The 20,001-nt window shown below is 44.2% G+C and overlaps 2 protein-coding genes across 2 annotated transcripts; both read right to left on the reverse strand.

Moving 5' to 3' along the window:
- Positions 1 to 2,804: 2,804 nt before the first annotated feature.
- On the reverse strand, positions 2,805 to 12,681 carry LOC130536166 (mucin-5AC-like). Its single transcript, XM_057051866.1, has 27 exons — positions 12,204 to 12,681; positions 12,003 to 12,117; positions 11,629 to 11,713; positions 11,443 to 11,549; positions 11,141 to 11,357; positions 10,931 to 11,056; positions 10,737 to 10,854; positions 10,515 to 10,653; positions 10,333 to 10,437; positions 10,186 to 10,255; positions 9,955 to 10,092; positions 9,708 to 9,869; positions 9,528 to 9,622; positions 9,042 to 9,168; positions 8,685 to 8,940; positions 7,499 to 7,548; positions 7,323 to 7,423; positions 7,086 to 7,234; positions 6,636 to 6,882; positions 6,370 to 6,546; positions 6,059 to 6,298; positions 5,821 to 5,977; positions 5,574 to 5,702; positions 5,190 to 5,340; positions 4,490 to 4,533; positions 4,218 to 4,388; positions 2,805 to 4,125 (listed from the first exon to the last, which is right to left on the reverse strand). The coding sequence occupies exons 1-27, from the start codon at positions 12,620 to 12,622 to the stop codon at positions 3,176 to 3,178; spliced, it is 4,845 nt and encodes a 1,614-aa protein (XP_056907846.1). The 5' UTR covers positions 12,623 to 12,681; the 3' UTR covers positions 2,805 to 3,175.
- A 1,808-nt stretch (positions 12,682 to 14,489) lies between these two features.
- LOC130536169 (intestinal mucin-like protein) lies at positions 14,490 to 18,523 on the reverse strand. The gene is made up of 18 exons (XM_057051868.1): positions 18,251 to 18,523; positions 17,975 to 18,149; positions 17,647 to 17,894; positions 17,374 to 17,557; positions 17,085 to 17,295; positions 16,828 to 17,003; positions 16,678 to 16,747; positions 16,456 to 16,556; positions 16,339 to 16,370; positions 16,072 to 16,249; positions 15,877 to 15,981; positions 15,767 to 15,807; positions 15,568 to 15,690; positions 15,395 to 15,493; positions 15,190 to 15,318; positions 15,080 to 15,119; positions 14,879 to 15,002; positions 14,490 to 14,800 (listed from the first exon to the last, which is right to left on the reverse strand). The coding sequence occupies exons 2-18, from the start codon at positions 18,114 to 18,116 to the stop codon at positions 14,593 to 14,595; spliced, it is 2,211 nt and encodes a 736-aa protein (XP_056907848.1). The 5' UTR covers positions 18,117 to 18,149; positions 18,251 to 18,523; the 3' UTR covers positions 14,490 to 14,592.
- Positions 18,524 to 20,001: the final 1,478 nt, after the last annotated feature.

Below are 20,001 nucleotides of genomic sequence, written 5' to 3' on the forward strand. Positions count from 1 at the left end.
ATTTCTGTAACTGTAGTTGGTGTGGGTTTTTCCGTAGGTGTGGTTGGCGTGGGCCGTTCTGTAGATTTACTTGTTGTGGGTCCTTCTGTAGTTGGAGTTGTGGGTTTTTCAGAGACTGTGGTTTTTGTTATTTCTGTAACTGTAGTTGTTGTGGGTCCTTGTGTAGATTTACTTGTTGTGGAGCCTTCTGTAGCTGTAGTTGATGTGGGCCCTTCTGTAGTTGTAGTTGGTGTGGGTCCTTGTGTAGATTTACTTGTTGTGGAGCCTTCTGTAGCTGTAGTTGTGGAACTTTCTGTGATTGTAGTTGGTGTTGTTGCCTCTGTGACTGTGGTTGAGGTGAGTGTTTCTGTGGTTGTTCTAGGCTCACAAATGCAACATTTGACTCGTATCTCATAGTCATAGCAGATGGGAGGCGGACCTTGATCTTTGTTGTAACATTTCAGTCCAACTTTAGGATCACATGTTACGTTCTGCCCCAAATAATCCAAAGGTTTATCTGGGAATGCTTTTGCTCTGCATTCAATTTCCAGTGGCTGTCTACAGAGATCTAGACCGGGAATGTTTTCAATCGGCTCAAAATCTCCAACATTATTTACATCTGGGTAGTCATTATTCGTCCAGGCTGACCACTCACAAACAACGTTGCAGGGATACCGTGTCGGTGTGGTTTTTTTGTTATTTCTGTAACTGTAGTTGGTGTGTTTTTTTTCCGTAGGTGTGGTTGGCGTGGGCTTGTTGTTCTGTAGATTTACTTACTTGTGTGGGTTCTTCTGTAGTTGGAGTTGTGGGTTTTTCAGAGACTGTGGTTTTTTTGTTATTTCTGTAACTGTAGTTGGTGTGGTTTTTCCGTAGGTGTGGTTGGCGTGGGCCTTCTGTAGATTTACTTGTTGTGGGTCCTTCTGTAGTTGGAGTTGTGGGTTTTTCAGAGACTGTGGTTTTTGTTATTTCTGTAACTGTAGTTGGTGTGGTTTTTTCCGTAGGTGTGGTTGGCGTGGGCCGTTCTGTAGATTTACTTGTTGTGGGTCCTTCTGTAGTTGGAGTTGTGGGTTTTTCAGAGACTGTGGATTTTGAAATTTCTGTAACTGTAGTTGGTGTGGGTCCTTGTGTAGATTTACTTGTTGTGGAGCCTTCTGTAGCTGTAGTTGTGGAACTTTCTGTGATTGTAGTTGGTGTTGTTGCCTCTGTGACTGTGGTTGAGGCGATTGTTTCTGTGGTTGTTCTAGGCTCACAAATGCAACATTTGACTCGTATCTCATAGTCATAGCAGATGGGAGGCGGACCTTGATCTTTGTTGTAACATTTCAGTCCAACTTTAGGATCACATGTTACGTTCTGCCCCAAATAATCCAAAGGTTTATCTGGGAATGCTTTTGCTCTGCATTCAATTTCCAGTGGCTGTCTACAGAGATCTAGACCGGGAATGTTTTCAATCAGCTCAAAATCTCCAACATTATTTACATCTGGGTAGTCATTATTCGTCCAGGCTGACCACTCACAAACAACGTTGCAGGGATACCGTGTCGGTGTGGTTTTTGTTATTTCTGTAACTGTAGTTGGTGTGGTTTTTTCCGTAGGTGTGGTTGGCGTGGGCTGTTCTGTAGATTTACTTGTTGTGGGTTCTTCTGTAGTTGGAGTTGTGGGTTTTTCAGAGACTGTGGTTTTTGATATTTCTGTAACTGTAGTTGCTGTAAGTTTAGTCGATGATGTTTTTTCTGTTGTGATGGTGGTAATTGCCCAGTTCCTGGTGTTGTTGTTGTACGCTTCGCACCTGTAGTAACTTCATTGCGGTTGTAGAGTTAGTAGTTATGTCGTAATTGTGGTAGTTAAGGTCTCTTTTGAAGTTGTGTTCCTCTGTGAATGCTGTTGTAGTTGGGGTGGGGGGTGGGTGGGTTTTTCAGAGACTGTGGTTTTTGTTGTTTTTCTGTAACTGTAGTTGGTGTGGTTTTTTCCGTAGGTGTGGTTGGCGTGGGCCGTTCTGTAGATTTACTTGTTGTGGGTTCTTCTGTAGTTGGAGTTGTGGGTTTTTCAGAGACTGTGGTTTTTGTTATTTCTGTAACTGTAGTTGTGTGTGGGGTTTTGTGTAGATGACTTGTTGTGGAGCCTTCTGTAGATTTACTTGTTGTGGGTCCTTCTGTAGTTGGAGTTGTGGTTTTTCAGAGACTGTGGTTTTTGTTATTTCTGTAACTGTAGTTGGTGTGGTTTTTTCCGTAGGTGTGGTTGGCGTGGGCCGTTCTGTAGATTTAGTTGTGGGTCCTTCTGTAGTTGGAGTTGTGGGTTTTTCAGAGACTGTGGTTTTTGTTATTTCTGTAACTGTAGTTGTTGTGGGTCCTTGTGTAGTTGTAGTTGGTGTGGGTCCTTGTGTAGATTTTTGTTGTGGAGCCTTCTGTCGCTGTAGTTGTGGACCTTTCTGTGATTGTAGTTGGTTGTTGCCTCTGTGACTGTGGTTGAGGTGAGTGTTTCTGTGGTTGTTCTAGGCTCACAAATGCAACATTTGACTCGTATCTCATAGTCATAGCAGATGGGAGGCGGACCTTGATCTTTGTTGTAACATTTCAGTCCAACTTTAGGATCACATGTTACGTTCTGCCCCAAATAATCCAAAGGTTTATCTGGGAATGCTTTTGCTCTGCATTCAATTTCCAGTGGCTGTCTACAGAGATCTAGACCGGGAATGTTTTCAATCGGCTCAAAATCTCCAACATTATTTACATCTGGGTAGTCATTATTCGTCCAGGCTGACCACTCACAAACAACGTTGCAGGGATACCGTGTCGTGTGTGGTTTTTGTTATTTCTGTAACTGTAGTTGGTGTGGTTTTTTCCGTAGGTGTGGTTGGCGTGGGCTGTTCTGTAGATTTACTTGTTGTGGGTTCTTCTGTAGTTGGAGTTGTGGGTTTTTCAGAGACTGTGGTTTTTGTTATTTCTGTAACTGTAGTTGGTGTGGTTTTTTCCGTAGGTGTGGTTGGCGTGGGCCCTTCTGTAGATTTACTTGTTGTGGGTCCTTCTGTAGTTGGAGTTGTGGGTTTTTCAGAGACTGTGGTTTTTGTTATTTCTGTGTAACTGTAGTTGGTGTGGTTTTTTCCGTAGGTGTGGTTGGCGTGGGCCGTTCTGTAGATTTACTTGTTGTGGGTCCTTCTTAGTTGGAGTTGTGGGTTTTTCAGAGACTGTGGATTTTGTTATTTCTGTAACTGTAGTTGGTGTGGGTTTTTCCGTAGGTGTGGTTGGCGTGGGCCGTTCTGGAGATTACTTGTTGTGGGTCCTTCTGTAGTTGGAGTTGTGGGTTTTTCAGAGACTGTGGATTTTGTTATTTCTGTAACTGTAGTTGGTGTGGGTCCTTGTGTAGATTTACTTGTTGTGGAGCCTTCTGTAGCTGTAGTTGATGTGGGCCCTTCTGTAGTTGTAGTTGGTGTGGGTCCTTGTGTAGATTTACTTGTTGTGGAGCCTTCTGTCGCTGTAGTTGTGGACCTTTCTGTGATTGTAGTTGGTGTTGTTGCCTCTGTGACTGTGGTTGAGGTGAGTGTTTCTGTGGTTGTTCTCGGCTCACAAATGCAACATTTGACTCGTATCTCATAGTCATAGCAGATGCGAGGCGGACCTTGATCTTTGTTGTAACATTTCAGTCCAACTTTAGGATCACATGTTACGTTCTGCCCCAAATAATCCAAAGGTTTATCTGGGAATGCTTTTGCTCTGCATTCAATTTCCAGTGGCTGTCTACAGAGATCTAGACCGGGAATGTTTTCAATCAGCTCAAAATCTCCAACATTATTTACATCTGGGTAGTCATTATTCGTCCAGGCTGACCACTCACAAACAACGTTGCAGGGATACCGTGTCGGTGTGGTTTTTGTTATTTCTGTAACTGTAGTTGGTGTGGTTTTTTCCGTAGGTGTGGTTGGCGTGGGCTGTTCTGTAGATTTACTTGTTGTGGGTTTCTTCGTAGTTGGAGTTGTGGGTTTTTCAGAGACTGTGGTTTTTGATATTTCTGTAACTGTAGTTGGTGTGGGTCCTTGTGTAGATTTACTTGTGTGTGAGCCTTCTGTAGCTGTAGTTGTGGAACTTTCTGTGATTCTAGTTGGTGTTGTTGCTGGTGTTGTTTTCTCTGTAATTGTCGGTGTTGATGTTTCTGTGATTAAAAAAAAAAAAAAAAGTTAAACTCCCGTTAAACATCTGTCTGTGTTATGATTTATAGGCCAGTGGTGTTGTTGTCAATCTTACCGGTTGTAAATGTAAAGGGTGTTTGGGTAGTTGTGGAGCAATCTTGAATCCGTCGTACAATTTCCCCATTTTCCTCACACACAGCAGTTATGCATGTTCCATCTCCATCGTGTGTGTCATAGATGATATCTCCATACTTATATATCGTTCCATTATAGTAGCAAGTGCAGGCTGCAAAAGATTTCACATGAATATCGCCTGACTTTGCAGAACATCACTATTTTTCCAGTCCACTGGATATGATGCGATGACAAGAAGAAAAGAAATATCACCTTCGACGGTGTATTTACACTCAATCTTTGTTGAAGAACAAGTACTAAAATGGAAAGAAAAGAGCAATAAATAAACATTTGTTCAGGTTAAAAACACTTCCTACACAAATCAACAACTAAAATAAATTCTCTTCAAGCATCAATTACAATTTAAAGATACTCAGTTTTGTTTATATAGTAGAATGGCATGATTTCTATAGTGTTTAATCTGGAACAGGACTTTATTATATATGTCAACACTTCTGTGACAGCTAAGAGAAAAGACACTTGACAGTGATGACAGTAAAAGCTCAGAATGACCTTGTTTACATGAACAGCATTGCTCTGATATCCTGGTTCTCTCTATTGCCACATTAGCAAGTATTTAGTGAGAATAAGATCTTATTCTCAGCAGGCCTTATTCTTGTTTAAGGTACAGAAAATCGATGCAGCTTTAACAGCTTTGTTGTACGTGGACATGCACGACTAGTTGAATTACCATTAATTGTGATAAACAATGAGGAAAACAAAGAATGCTTAAAATTGGAAATTGTTGTTGGAAAACAAATACTGTGAATTAAATCTCACTCTTCATTTGGAATATGCTCGTTAGTAGATCAGCCAAACTTGACCTCACACCTGGTTGGCATGTTGTTTCAACCAGAATATGCTGTTCCTGGAAACAATGTTTGCTTCATCAGTAAAATTCGGTGTGTCCTACCAGGTGTAACAGTTTTCCGCTGTAGGTACATTGGCGCCGTCTTTATAATACTTTCCATTTGTGTCATAGCAACCACATTGGTCCCCTGACACACACTTCATGGTAGCTTCCTCCAAAAATGGCCGTTCCGCTGGACATCTTGGATAGCAACCTTGAAACGAAAATGGGAAAGGGCAGAGATTTGGATATGAGGCATAAACCCCATAAAAATCCTGGATATAACTGTGCACATTTTTTTTAAATTTTCCCAGATGATCATATAATTTATAGTCTTGATTCTCACCCTAAAGTTTTCCTAAAGCAGTAAAACATTAAGTGTTATTGGCACAGAGACATCTGTTTAAGCATTAAAGGTCAAATAAGTCCATGTGGGCTTTTTTTCACCTTCTAAAGCAGGAATTTTGTTGTAGCACTCTCCTGAAGGATTCCTGCAGGTTTTCATGCATGGTTTTCCACAGGGCTCATAATGCCAATCGCACTCTCCATCAGAGTTATAATAATCACAGAAGAGGGCTAAAAAAAGAAGAGGAGACATGAGTATGATGCCAGAATGGGTTGAGTTTTCATTTAAGTCACATATGTGTCATAAAACTGAAAGATAATAAGCACGAGGGGGGTTAGAAACACTCACGGCAGATGTTTGGGGTCCTCCATCTTATGCAGGCTCCAGCCTCCTTACAGGCCTCTGCATAAGCTGCTACGGTCGAGCAGAAACACTCACAGTCTCCACCGGCATTGCAGGCACATGCATCCCTCACACAGGCATCGTAAAAGCTTCTCAGCTCCACCTTTTCAAACATGTTTCATTGTCTTATTTTTTTAGTTTTCTGATCACAATGACCTACCATGGTTAAGGTTAGTTTCCCTACCTTTGAGTGGCAACTGGCAAAGACTTTACTCTTGAGGATGCTGCATTGTTTTAATGCCCATGCATGTCTGTGCGAGTAAAGGCCGCAGGAATCTTTTGGTGGTTTTGCATCGGGGCAGGTGGGTGACAGTTTCCAGCTGTTTACAAAATCAATGGCTTCCACCACAGTTTCCTCATTGCTGGTGGTGAAATCATTCTTGATGTTCCCGTCAAAATTCCCACAAAGACCGCAGAGTTTTCCCTGGGAAAGTATGAAATCCATTTTGTAAATACTGAAGTCATTGATAATATTCTTCCATGTATCTGCCAAACCTTGAATTCGTAGCTGAGTTTGATCATGACTGTTGTCTTCTTATTCCACATGAGGACAAGACCATTGCTAGCCTCAATAACGAGATAAAGACCCACAGTATGGACTTTATATGGTATTTCTTCTCCTATGCCTGTTATGACTCTAATATTTTCATCTACAAGCTCAATTTCTTTGCCCTGAAACAAAGAAAATCAGATCATTTGTAATCTAGAACTATTAAATCATGTCAGTTTTAAATGTCGGCATGTGTAAGTGCCAGACGTACCCCCAAGTAGAGCTTTATGGCTGTGGAACAAACGGTCTCGGTTGTTCCACATGTAATGGCCTCGGTGACAATCTTAAAGGTGCCGTTCACATCGTCCCCACAGTGATCCTGAGCAAACACATAGCTGCAGCCTCCATTGAAGAAGAATTTCTTCTCATCAAAAGTGATGTAATGTCCTTCTCCATAAAGGGTGCAGGTGCCGCCGCAGTCATCCTCGGTGCATATCCATTTGCTGTTTTTGCAGGTGCTGCGGGTTGAATGAATTGATTTAGGACATGTTGCATCACGTTGCATGCTTAATATCAAAATGATACGAGTCTGTGCAACTTGTTCCTTATGAGAACTCTCATTGACTTGAAGCATCCCTTGGCCTGTTACCATAACTACCACAACTACAACGCAAACAAATGGAATTGAAGCAGCATCACCTAATCAAGGGAAAATGCTCACCAGGTGTTACACTTCACAGTAATGTTCTGTCCAGAGCTGAAAATGTCTCCATTGTATGTGCAGGGACACTGGTCCTCCTCAACGCAGCCTCCTCTGCCATCTGACAGCAGACCAGTGGGGCACACGCAGCCTGAGACACAGGGGGTGACCTGGACACCATCACAACAGAAACATGTCATCCTTAAGCAACAGTATCCGAGTATCCAGTAACTCATTGCCAGCAGTCAGCCATCATACACAGTCAATGTCCCGCATCTGGCAGCTCTTTTGACACTGTGCTCCTGGGGTTCCCGGGTCGACCTTTGAGCAGTCCAAGAAAACCATGGGATCGGTGCACGCTGGTGAAAAGAACAGCATGTTACCAGGGTGACGCTCAAATCATCCAAATTGTGCCTCAGATTGGTTATACGCACATTTATTTGTGAGAGGTCCATTGCATGTGAGCTTCCCACTGTGACAGAGGCTGAAATTCACAAAATGGTGAGAGCGTCAATGCCAACAAAATATGCGTAGTGCAGACATCATGTAAAAGCTGTGTAGTGTCTGAAGAATGTGTATTGATCCCTAGCAGATCCTGACTTTTGACCTCTGAGGATCTTAGCTTTAGAGACCTTATCTTCTTCAGCCATCCTGGCACCATATCAACATGATCCATCTGTGTCCTGTCACCTATGTTTTTCCTGTGCTTGTGATTTGGTGTTGTGAAGGAGTGCAGGGGTCACAAGAAAGGAATGTGTTTCCTTGACCATATATAAGGTTCTACCGAACAAAGCACTTCGGAGACCTTCACCATCGGGACCACGAAACCTCCCTCGGACAAGCTGCAGCGTCCGATTGATACCTGACTTTTCTCTCCAATAAACATCTCTTAAAACCAAGTCGGTGTCTACGAAGATTGCTTTTTCATCAGCACATCTCATCTATCACCAGAAGAAATTTACCACAGCTGCTAAAAAGATGCTGCAGTGAATGGAAGTGAATTACAGTAAGAAGCCTCAGAAGACGGATGCATTAGCTCTCTGTTAGCATTTGAATGGTGGGTGGCAGCCAAAAAGTAGAGATCAACAGCTAATGTAGACTTCACTAAGACATGTTATTGTTTTCAAGTCCACTGAAAGGACGCCAATGCAAACAAGCTGTCACACCCTTCATTTTGGGTCCTGCCACGCCTTCACTCTCACTCTCAGGCAACAAATAAAGAAAACAAACTGCAAATGGAAAGAACCTGTGAAGAACTCTACAGTATCAGCTTGAGCAAATACCCACAAAAGTAAATCTAATAGCCATCCCAGAATGATAATGCTTATTAAAAGGCATCAATAGATGAGAGAAATAAGAAAAGTTGGTGGTGATCAAAGCTACACAGCATTTGTGCAGCTAACAAAAGTTAAAACTTGAAATGAAGGCTTCCCTGTTAATGTTGTAAATAATATCACAAATAAGTTACCCTGACATTGATCCTCTTTAGCCTTCAGCCTTCCAGATGGCCATCACATTCCCCAATGAATAATAATAATAATAATAATAATAATAATAATAATAATAATAATAATATAATAATAATAATAATAATAATAAAAAGAACAAAGGAATCCTCACCAGGTTTTTCCATGGATTTGGGCGAATCGCTTTGGGAGAACGACAACGTCTCCGGTGTAACAAGGACACTCCGAGGCTGGCACACACTCTCCCTTCTCACTGAGGTAGGTCCCTTGAGCGCATCCACAGCCGTCGACGGGTGTGAAGGCGACTGCACATGTTGGGTCTGTCTGACTGAGGGACTGGCATGTGCGTCCACAGTTGGTCATTTTGTAACTATAGACAAAATTGGACGGGCAGTTGTTTGTGTATTTCTCTTTTGAAAAGGAAAAAAAAAGGAGACAAGTTAGAATTTGAACATACATGTAGAGATACAAGACACAAGAGAGGTTTGATCTGATGGTCTGGGCTTCTTACTGCATGCAAGGTCTCTCCATCCTGGCAGCAGGATCCCTTCAGCAGCACACGCGTGGACATAGGAGGATAAGGCCGCACACATGCATTCTTCACTGTTTTTGCAGGCACAGGTATCATAAATACAGGCCTGTGGAGGGGGGGGGGGGGGGTGGGGGGCAGTCGCAATGTCAGTGACCAGTTCAAACACAATGCATTGTTAAAAGTTTAACTGGAGTTTCCCTGGGACTGCGGGACTGCGGGACTGCTTCACAACAACGGCTGAGCAATGGAAATGAACAAACTTGCTACCTTAAATGGCTTTTTTTTAACAAGTATTTAAGATGGCAACAGTGATAGTGACACTGCTGAGTCAGAGGCCTGTGGGGTAATGTAATCCCAAGGTCACGACCCTTGAATCTCTGGAAGAGAGGATCAGTAGGTCTGCAGGTGGGCCGTGTATTTGTAAAATGGCTGCATAAGAGCAGATAAAACAAGGTGATTGCTTACTTTTTTATAGTCTTCTGGGTTTACATCACGGTGACACTTGGCAAAATGCCCCTTTGGGTCGGACAGCAAGGAGCACCAGTGTGTGGCGTATTCCGCTGCAGAAACAGGCAGACAAGACAAACGTCTGAGTTAGGGTGTGAAAAGAGAAGGATGATATTTGACTTTGAGCCTGTGACTGACCCTTATTCATGCTCATGGTGCAGGGATCCACTGTGATAGTCACATCTACACAGCTTGAATCCATCTTCCACGTGCTGGCGAAGATGGACGCGGTCCCCTCGATCAGCCCGCTCGTGGCTCTGAAGTCGTCGGATTCCACATCGTTGAAATCTCCGCAAAGCCCTGGACGAAGAAGGAGATTCGCAGTGGCTGCAATATTCACCACATTATCCATTGGAACACAAACAATTAAAAAAGGAAATCCTACCTCTGAGAGTCCCTTTATTGGAGTCGCAGGCTTTAATGTACAGCTGCATTACAGGTGTGATCTGAACCTCCAGATCTATCCCATAGTTAGTGTGGACCACGATGAAGAATGTGGACGGCGTGAAAACCATGGCGTCATCTGCAGGAAGAGAGGAAACACTTTAAACCTAAACAAGATGCCTCCAGTCTCCAGATTTCAGTCCTCTCATGACTTCATAGGGAAGTGACCCACCGAGGATTAGAGGCAGCGCAGAGCTCTGCTTGTTGAATAAAACCTGTCCGTTGGACTTGATCACAATTACCTAAAAAGGAGCATGATCTGGTGATTACATGAGGAGTTGCAGTTTATTCAAGCCCCACCACAAAGTAGACCCTTTACCCTGTCTTTAGACAGCAGCAGAGTGACGGCAGTCAGGCACGTTGGGACTTCGGCCTGTTCACATTTGACCAGGGTTCCCAGGACGCTGACCTGCGTGTCGAGTTTCTAAAACCACGGAGATAAAGATGAGATCAGTTGTTATTTCTTCATAAGGTTTATAATCTGATGTTAGAGCTCCTCACTTTGGACAGGACGTATGTGCAGGCTCCGTGGAACGTATAGGTCTTGTCATCGAAGGTGGAGATGTGGGAGCCTCCGAGTATGGAGCAGATTCCCGGACACTTCAGCTCCAGGCAGCTCCACTTCCCCTTGGCACAGGTGCTGTCAAAACAGTCCAGTCACTTCACCGCATCAAAGCATCTTAAATGCACAGCCAAGCTCGGCACTGACAACAAAGGCTATACCAGTTTTTACACGTCCTTGAGAACGATTCTCCCTGACTGTACAGCCTTCCATTGTGTGAGCACGGACATTCGCTCCTGGGAACACAGCCCCTGCGCCCGACGTCATCGAACACCGTCCCTGCAGGGAGGTGGTCGTACTTCAACTCAAGACTTGAATGACGCAGGGTGGAGGAGATGAAAGCGGCAGAATTTACCAGCTGGACAGAAGCAGCCGTCCACACAGTGGGTAGTGCACGTCTGGCTGCTCTGGGGGTGGCTGCAGGTCTCCGGGCACGAGGTGCCGCACTCGTTGTACTGCATGTTGAAGGGGCACTTTTTTGCTGTTCCGCACCAAACACAACCCAGCGGTCAGAAGCAGTGGTTACGAAATAAACACAGTGAAAAGATGCGGCTGCTTTGTTTACCACAGAACTCGGGGGTCCTCCAGGCCCCCGGCTTCCCGCCCGCATGAGCGCACTGATGGGAGTACTCCGATATGGTGGAACACACGGGCAGGAGGTATGTGGTGTTGGTGCTGCTGCACATGTCTTTAGTACAGATGTCCACGAAGGGATCGAGGTCAACCAGTTTCTGACAGTCGAGGATGGCGGCTCCCAACAATATGTTCTTACAGAGGCTTTTCTGCAGATCACCATTTAAGATAAGGTTCAAGGTGGCAGCAGTGGCACGTGAAAACTAGGTGAACAAGGGGGAAGGGGTTACGCACCTGATTTTCACAATTTTCAGTGGATGGGAAGCGGATTTCTGTGCATTTTTGATCATCATCACTGACTTTCCGGGTCTCTCCATAAAACTCAGGACTTATAAGCATTCCTGTCATGGAGGGCAGAAGAGAGGATTATTTTAGATTTTAATGTCGTGCACCGTTGATTTGGCTTCTCTTTGTACTCACCAGAGTGGCGGAACTCGTCATTAATCCCGTTGAAATCACCACACAGGCCGCAAGTTTGATTTCTGAATTTTGAATCCAGCTCGACCTTTAAAATCAATTGAAAGTTTTTTAAAAAAAAGAAATTGCATTAAGACCTTGCTGTAAACAGAATCCAGAAATTTGAACATTATCCTCAAGGTTTATCCCCCCAATCATGCTTTTGTTTTCTATGATCAGGACTGAAATCAGCAGGTTAAGACGATGATTTTAAAATGTTTCCACATATCTCCAACAATCACTAAAATCAAACAGAGGAATCAAAAGCAGCACTTCTGTTTTATACTCAAAGCATAATGACGACATTATAGGAACTATGATGTGATGAGATTACATACCCAGAGGGAGTCCTTTTCGTCCCATATGACCACCAAGCCCAGCTTTGCTTTGACGTGCACATGCGAGAGGATTTTTTCAATAGAAACACCATCCTGGCTGAATGGCAGCGTCACCCTAGAGGAAGTAAAGAAGCAGTCAGACGTTTACCTTCTTTTTAGCCACTTTATCAGGTAACATCCCTGGTCAAAACTCAGACTCACCGCTTGTTATCAACGCTGATGGCGTTTTGGGATAACTCCACGCTCAACCCCTCCAGTTTCACAGAGGCCTTGACAACAGGGAGCCCGGGTGTCTCCTGCCGCTGGATGGCAATGTTAAAATCCTCATAGCTTCCCTTACAATGACGAACAAATGTGAAGGTGCAATTGGAGGGAAGGTGCAAAAACCCCCCGTCAAAGGTTTTCAAATGATAATTTCCCCAAGTACTGCAGAACTGGTGGTCAGAGCGAGGCAACACTGGTGTGTGTTGGACATAGGAAATGGTAGCCTGTACTTCAGTCTCTGATACAAATCTATAGTGATGATATCCAGTGTAGTCCTCTGCGGTCCCCACAGAGAGTCCGATGTAAAGGATGAGCCACGGTAAGGCCCACTCAACAAGCATCCTGGCTGTTGCCATGACGAGTATGCTGATGCTGTCTGAAGAACACTGGTCTCATATATATGTGCAGGCATGGATCATAATTACTGTTTACAGTTCAGGAGGGGTTTGAATTTTTTGGGTGTCAGCCACATGAGTTTTTATTTCTATCGTATTCACACCCAGTTGCTTAGAACAACACCGTTTATCTCACTTACGTGTTGTGTGTCATTTCGTATCGGCCAATCAATCTTCAGCAAACATTACCACGTATAGTTGAATCAAACTGCTAAGCCTGCAACAGTGAAACCAATAGGGAACCCTGTTGCCCAGGTCCTGTTTACAGAATACGCATATTTAAACAAGCATTATGCACGCTCCTCAACTGGTGATTTTAAGCTGTGGGTTGTCTCCATCTTTTAATGGCCGGTTCAAATGAGATGAAGTGCAATCTTGAGTAAGTCCATGAATCAATAGGTTATGTACTGATGGATATTTGTGAAGGAATTAGTCGCCTTTTGAAATGTTTGGAGACAGTCTACCATGTCCCAGTTCCCTGATGTGAGAGAGCAATTTTTAATTCTTAATCGTGTATGTTTCCGCCACGCTTCCATGTGCACATTCAGTGGAAAACACCGAAACCACTGTTGACACGCGATGAGCAACTTGGGACATGTTTACACAGAGGATGGCAACAGCAGGGTGTGAATTTGGGACTAGTCATTGTGGTCAAATATCAGGTCTTTTTCCTGGTAATAGATCATCTGAGCACATATTTACAGGGTAGGTAAGCGTCTAAATATTTCCTCGTTTCCGTGTCTCTGACTGTGAAGTTGTGGAGACTTCTTTTAGCCATCTGCTCCCAGAGAGTCAGACCCCCGATGGCCTCAGACAGCTCTTTGGATCTCACTTGGTGTTTACTCCAACAGTGAAAAGCTCATCAAATTTAGGCCACAAACACACTGCAAGCCCAGGTGGCCCATATGTGACCTGATGTAGTTATTCATGACTGAAACTCTGGGCTGAAACCCCTGTAGATGCTTCACAACAACATGGAGGACAGCAACCGCAGCAGCTGTCAGTGGAGGCACTGACAGTGTGTGTGTGTGTGTGTGTGTGTGTGTGTGTGTGTGTGTGTGGCATAGATATCCTGAGTAAAGATGTTCTAATCGTGAGCAACTGATGTGAAACAGATGTGTGTGGTTCACCTCTTTAGATGTGTGTTGGTGTGTGTGTGTGTGGTGTGTGTGTGTGTGTGTGTGTGTGTGTGGCATAGATATCCTGAGTAAAGATGTTCTAATCGTGAGCAACTGATGTGAAACAGATGTGTGTGGTTCACCTCTTTAGATGTGTGGTGGTGTGTGTGTGTGTGTGTGTGTGTGTGTGTGTGTGGGCGGGGGGATCTAAATTAGTCATTACCAGAAATGTAGTTTCTTTTTTTCTTTAACTTTTGGTTTCTTATATTACTTGAATCTGTCAGCCTCAATATTAAATATCCAAACCTTAAACACACGCACACACACACACACACACACACACGCATGGGGCATCAAGGGAGTGGCAGATAATGCCACTAAACGGATAGAGAAAGGAATTTAAGGTGTGTGTGTGTGTGCGCGTGCGTGTGTGTGTGCGCGCTCAGTCTCATGTAAAGGTCCGTTATGCATGAGCTTCATTCTCTGATATGTTTGACATATGAAGACACCTTGAACAGTCCTGCAAATATATCCAGCCGTGCATCACTCGCTCTCCCTGAGTCAATATTTCAGGACAGAGATGCTGTGCACCTGTGGAAGTTGTCTCTAACCGTGTTGACCCATGGAGGAGCTCTCGTTTTTTATTTAATCTTTTCACACTGCGCGACCGACGTAAAAGTACAGGACCGAAGTAAAAGTTCACAGATGAGTCTGGGGCTGCATGCTTTTATTTGAACTGATGAATATAGATGAATTAAGATGAAGATTATGAAACCTCTACAGGCTGAGTCTGTTAACACGCTCACATGTTAATCACACCAGCCTGTAGCTCCGTCTCTTGCGTGCATTTAAGGTGGACTGGGAGCACTGTGCACGGTCACAGCCGCACTGCTCCACGTAGGTGTAATTGTGAGGAATCACGTCCCCGTTCAAGCAGTGCAAGTCGACGGATCGAGTGCTGGAGCGCGTCTCTTTGCAGCAGGAGCAGGAATGCTCCATGGCAGCTGCTAATTCTGAGTACCTAAAAAAACAAACAGAGCAGGGTTATGAATCGATCAAGCTGAAAATGGAAAGAACTATACAGAAAGAGTGTCCATACTTTGTATATGTGTTGCAGGACCCTTCGCAGTACGGCAGCTCGACCTCCTGGAGTGACTGACACTCCCTGCGTTTGATCTTAGTCTTCATGGGTACGATCTTACAGGCCTTCTCCTTCTCCACACCTTGTTCCAATGAGACACAATCAGCTTTTCACTGAACTGACTAAGTGACCTAGCAGCAAATCAAGAGTCATACTCACAAATCTTACAGCAGCCGTTCGCCGCGGTCTGAACTGTGTTCTAAGGAAGAGGACAAGAATGACTTTGGAGTCAGCTGCATGTTGGCTGAAGCACCGGCGGCCATACTTACGGGGTCACAGTTGCTCTCCTGGAACGGTGGGCAGATGATCTGCGAGCTGACTGGTGCTAGAGCCCCGGCACTCTTAATACAGGTGTGTATCTCACACTTACTCTCAGAAGGTGACCAGGATTGTCCTTGCTGAGAATTGGGGACATTTATGGACTCAAAGACGAGAATGTGCAGAATTGTGGCCAATAAACAGGGTAAAACTTACCACCAAGAACTCCTTGGTACCGTTGAAATCGAGGATGCAGTGAGTCTGCACACACTTTCCACAGCACTCATCTGAGGAAGGCTCCATGTATTCAAAGCCCTGCGAGAGGACGAAGGAGTTAAATCCGCGCACGACAGTGTGTACTGTGCAGTGTTTGATTAGGATTCTCTTACCTCATCACACTTTTCATTACACTGCTGGAACTCACAAGTTATCTTGAATAAATTAGTATGAGGGTCGACCAAATTGGTGCAGGTACAATCCTGACAGTCAATCACAGGAACTGAAGAGCCAGGCTAATAAAGAAGAAGAATCATTAGTGGTTATTTATGCAGCCTTGTTGGGCTGTATATATGTATATTTTATATCTACCTGGTACTCAACATCTTTGTGGACACAAACTCTTTTGGGCTCTAAAAAAAAAAGGAAAGGTTTGTTGTTGGAAAGACTGTGTTATTCAAGCTGGGAATAAATGAGCTTACCACATATGAGTTCTGGGCAGCATTTTCCATTAGGAACAGTCAAACTCGGCAAATATCCAACAGGACACTTCATGCTGATAACCGGGCAAGTGCTGCTCTGACATTCTTTAAAGATGACAAAACAGAGTAACTAGAATGGAACCGTCGCCAATGTCAGCCTTAAAGGCGAATACGGAGCGCTACTTCATGTCTTACGGCACAGGAAGGCAGGACAGCAGTTGTCTGCTGGATTCGTTTGGTTGACGAGCACAAATCCGGGACCACTGCAGTTTGCTACTGGCGGTGGCGGGCATGCCTTGGGCTTGCACGTCACAGCCTTGGTGGACTCCTCACAGATGCAGTCTTGACATTTGTACTCAAATTTCTCATTAAACTGAAATAATAAACCACAAGAGGGGGAACTTAGTCTCTCCCAGAACCAAGCTGTGTTTTAAATGAATGTGGACAAAAGAATCCCCTTACCTCCCGAGGAATCCCCTCAGGGTCCAGGCATCCTGTCAGGACGAGCAGTTTTGGAGAAAATTCACAAAGAACGCCGCGTAATTTGTGTAGCCATTGAACTGAAAATAAAGGTCTTACCACATTTGTCAACACACACGCCAGACTCTTTGTTGAAGAGTTTCATGCCATCAGGACAGAAGCAGCCCTCAGTGGTGAAATTCATGGATGGCTCATTAGGACTTGCATAAAAAAAAGAGAAAAGAGTTATTTTCATATTCTGTAGATCACAGAAGATACCTGCTGTCTACCGAACAAGGAATCTTTAGTGCTTCACTGATTATCGAATCTGCTGGCACCTACTTGTCCTCACAAGTTGGTTGTTCTGAAGGGCCACAAGGCTTATAAACTTTGTCTGAAGGGCAGTTGCTGGCTGTGAAAGGATAAAAGTGAAAACGTTGACTCCTGCTTGTGTTTACCGACACCAGCAAAAAGACCTGCAAAATAAAGTACCGCAAATTGTGGTGTGGTTCCTCCAGTGGATGCAAACGCCAACTTGAGCACAGGCAGCCGCATAAGTCTGCAGACTCGTGCACTCCACTGCTGGGTTGGAAACGTGGCAGCTATCAAACACGCAGCCTAAGTAGAAATTCTCAGGATTGACAAATGGATGGCACGGCTCGAAGACACTGAAAAGGAAATCAGCAGTTGGATCCTTCCGATTGTCAGACTTCTGGTTCAGCTAGTGGCACAGGGAAGCTAATGTATACCTGCTCCTGAGCATGTCACATATAGAATCTGGGTTGCACGGTGTTGAGGTAGGTATGGGTTCAGGTCCAGTGGTGGGGGGAACAGATGGAATCTGGCATTCAGGTTGGTAAATGTGTTTTGCGGGCCAGTAGTCGGCCATCACGGCGCAACTTTCTACCAGCTTCCCTCCAGGCAGCATGCAGTCATCAGCCTGGTTGTTGGTGCATGTTCCTGAGAGAAGAATTAGATATTAGCGCTGTAGCTTAAGAAAGGTCGACAAAAATGGGTATGGTAGAGAGATGTTTTTACCACAGTGGCCCTGCGTGTTTCTGCCAAAGTAGTTATAAGGAAGGTTGACACTAAAGCCGGTGATTCCAAACGTAATGATTACGTTGAGACGCGGGATCTCAAAAATCAGGTTAAGGCCAGAATTCAAGACCCTCACACCATGTTGAGAATATGGTAATTTCAACTTGACTCCATCTTGAAGTGCCTACAAAGAAAAACATAAACGATAAATGAGTGAAATGATCAGCCTTTAGGATTATGGTCTATTAACGTGAGTTCTTCGAAGATTTTTACCTCTAACTCAACAACTCCAATCAGGTTATAATTTATGAGCGTGATAACCTGTGACGCATATGATATAATTATAGATCGTGGGCAGGAGACGTCCTCAGTTGGATCACAAAAGACATTGTCAATATAGATTTTTAAATTGTGTTTTGGTGAAATCTCTTCCATCAAGACATATGTACAGTTTCCTTGATAACTGTAGTACAGCCCATCAAATGTGATGTAATGAGGGTCACCCCAGCCTTCACATACACCTGAAAAGAGACAAAAAAGTTAAAATTCTACACTATAACTATAAAGAAGGAGGAGGTTATTTAATGACAGAGACACTCACAGTCACAAACATAATGTTGACAGCAGTAGTACTCATCATACGCAAGAACTGGTTTCTTCCCATTAGTACAAGTGATGTTCTGAAGCGGTGGACATTCATATGGAACTATTTCAATTGTATTGTTCTCGATGCATCTGGCCATGGTGCAGTTGCACAGAAAAAAGGTCTCATTTTGCTGATTGAAAATGGAGTCACGGTAGGAAGGTAAGATTAGGATCATGTAAAAAAAACATCGTAAAAGAAGATTCATTATTTTAAAAAAAGAAAGATACTTACAACTACGTCCCAATCAGGACAAACAGGTACAATGGGGGTGGGTGACACCGTTACAGTCACACCTGTCGATGTTTTCGTGATGACTGTTGTACTTGGGGTTGTAGGTGTTGGTTTGATTGTAGTCGTAATTACAACTGTTGACCTTGTTGTAGTATTTGGAGTTTCAGTTGAAGTAGGAGGTCCAGTTGTGCTACTTAGTGGGGTTGAAGTAGTAGGTCTGGTGGTTGCAGAAGTTACAGCTGTTGTTGTACTTGGGGGTCCAGTTGATGTAGAACCTTCTGTTGTTGTTGTTGTTGTGGTGGTGGTGGTAGGGGTTGAACTGGGTGTTTCAGTTGAAGTATGAGGTCCTGTTGTTGTGGGAGATCCAGTTGTGCTACTTAGTGGGGTTGGAGTAGGAGGTTTGGTGGTTGCAGAAGTTACAGCTGTTGTTGTACTTGGGGGTTCAGTTGATGTAGAAACTTTTTGTTGTTGTTGTGTTGTGGTGGTGGTGGTAGGGGTTGAACTGGGTGTTTCAGTTGAAGTAGGAGGTCCAGTTGTTGTGGGAGATCCAGTTGTGCTACTTAGTGGGGTTGAAGTAGGAGGTTTGGTGGTTGCAGAAGTTACAGCTGTTGTTGTACTTGGGGGTCCAGTTGATGGAGAACCTTCTGTTGTTGTTGTTGTTGTTGTTGTTGTTGTTGTGGTGGTGGTGGTAGGGGTTGAACTGGGTGTTTCAGTTGAAGTAGGAGGTCCTGTTGTTGTGGGAGATCCAGTTGTGCTACTTAGTGGGGTTGGAGTAGTAGGTTTGGTGGTTGCAGAAGTTACAGATGTTGTTGTACTTGGGGGTCCAGTTGATGTAGAACCTTTTGTTGTTGTTGTTGTTGTGGTGGTGGTAGGGGTTGAACTGGGTGTTTCAGTTGAAGTAGGAGGTCCTGTTGTTGTGGGAGATCCAGTTGTGCTACTTAGTGGGGTTGAAGTAGGAGGTTTGGTGGTTGCAGAAGTTACAGCTGTTGTTGTACTTGGGGGTCCAGTTGATGTAGAATGTTCTGTTGTTGTTGTGTGGTGGTGTGGTGGTGGTGGTGGTAGGGGTTGAACTGGGTGTTTCAGTTGAAGTAGGAGGTCCTGTTGTTGTGGGAGATCCAGTTGTGCTACTTAGTGGGGTTGAAGTAGGAGGTTTGGTGGTTGCAGAAGTTACAGCTGTTGTTGTACTTGGGGGTCCAGTTGATGTAGAACCTTCTGTTGTTGTTGTTGTTGTTGTTGTGTGGTGGTAGGGGTTGAACTGGGTGTTTCAGTTGAAGTTGAAGTAGGAGGTCCTGTTGTTGTGGGAGATCCAGTTGTGCTACTTAGTGGGGTTGGAGTAGGAGGTTTGGTGGTTGCAGAAGTTACAGCTGTTGTTGTACTTGGTGGTTCAGTTGATGTAGAAACTTTTTGTTGTTGTTGTTGTTGTGGTGGTGGTGGTAGGGGTTGAACTGGGTGTTTCAGTTGAAGTAGGAGGTCCTGTTGTTGTGGGAGATCCAGTTGTGCTACTTAGTGGGGTTGAAGTAGGAGGTTTGGTGGTTGCAGAAGTTACAGTGTTGTTGTACTTGGGGGTCCAGTTGATGTAGAATGTTCTGTTGTTGTTGTTGTGTGGTGGTGGTGGTGGTGGTAGGGGTTGAACTGGGTGTTTCAGTTGAAGTAGGAGGTCCTGTTGTTGTGGGAGATCCAGTTGTGTTACTTAGTGGGGTTGAAGTAGGAGGTTTGGTGGTTGCAGAAGTTACAGCTGTTGTTGTACTTGG

The sequence above is a fragment of the Takifugu flavidus genome, chromosome 13, assembly GCF_003711565.1.
Source record: "Takifugu flavidus isolate HTHZ2018 chromosome 13, ASM371156v2, whole genome shotgun sequence".
Classification (NCBI taxonomy): domain Eukaryota; kingdom Metazoa; phylum Chordata; class Actinopteri; order Tetraodontiformes; family Tetraodontidae; genus Takifugu; species Takifugu flavidus.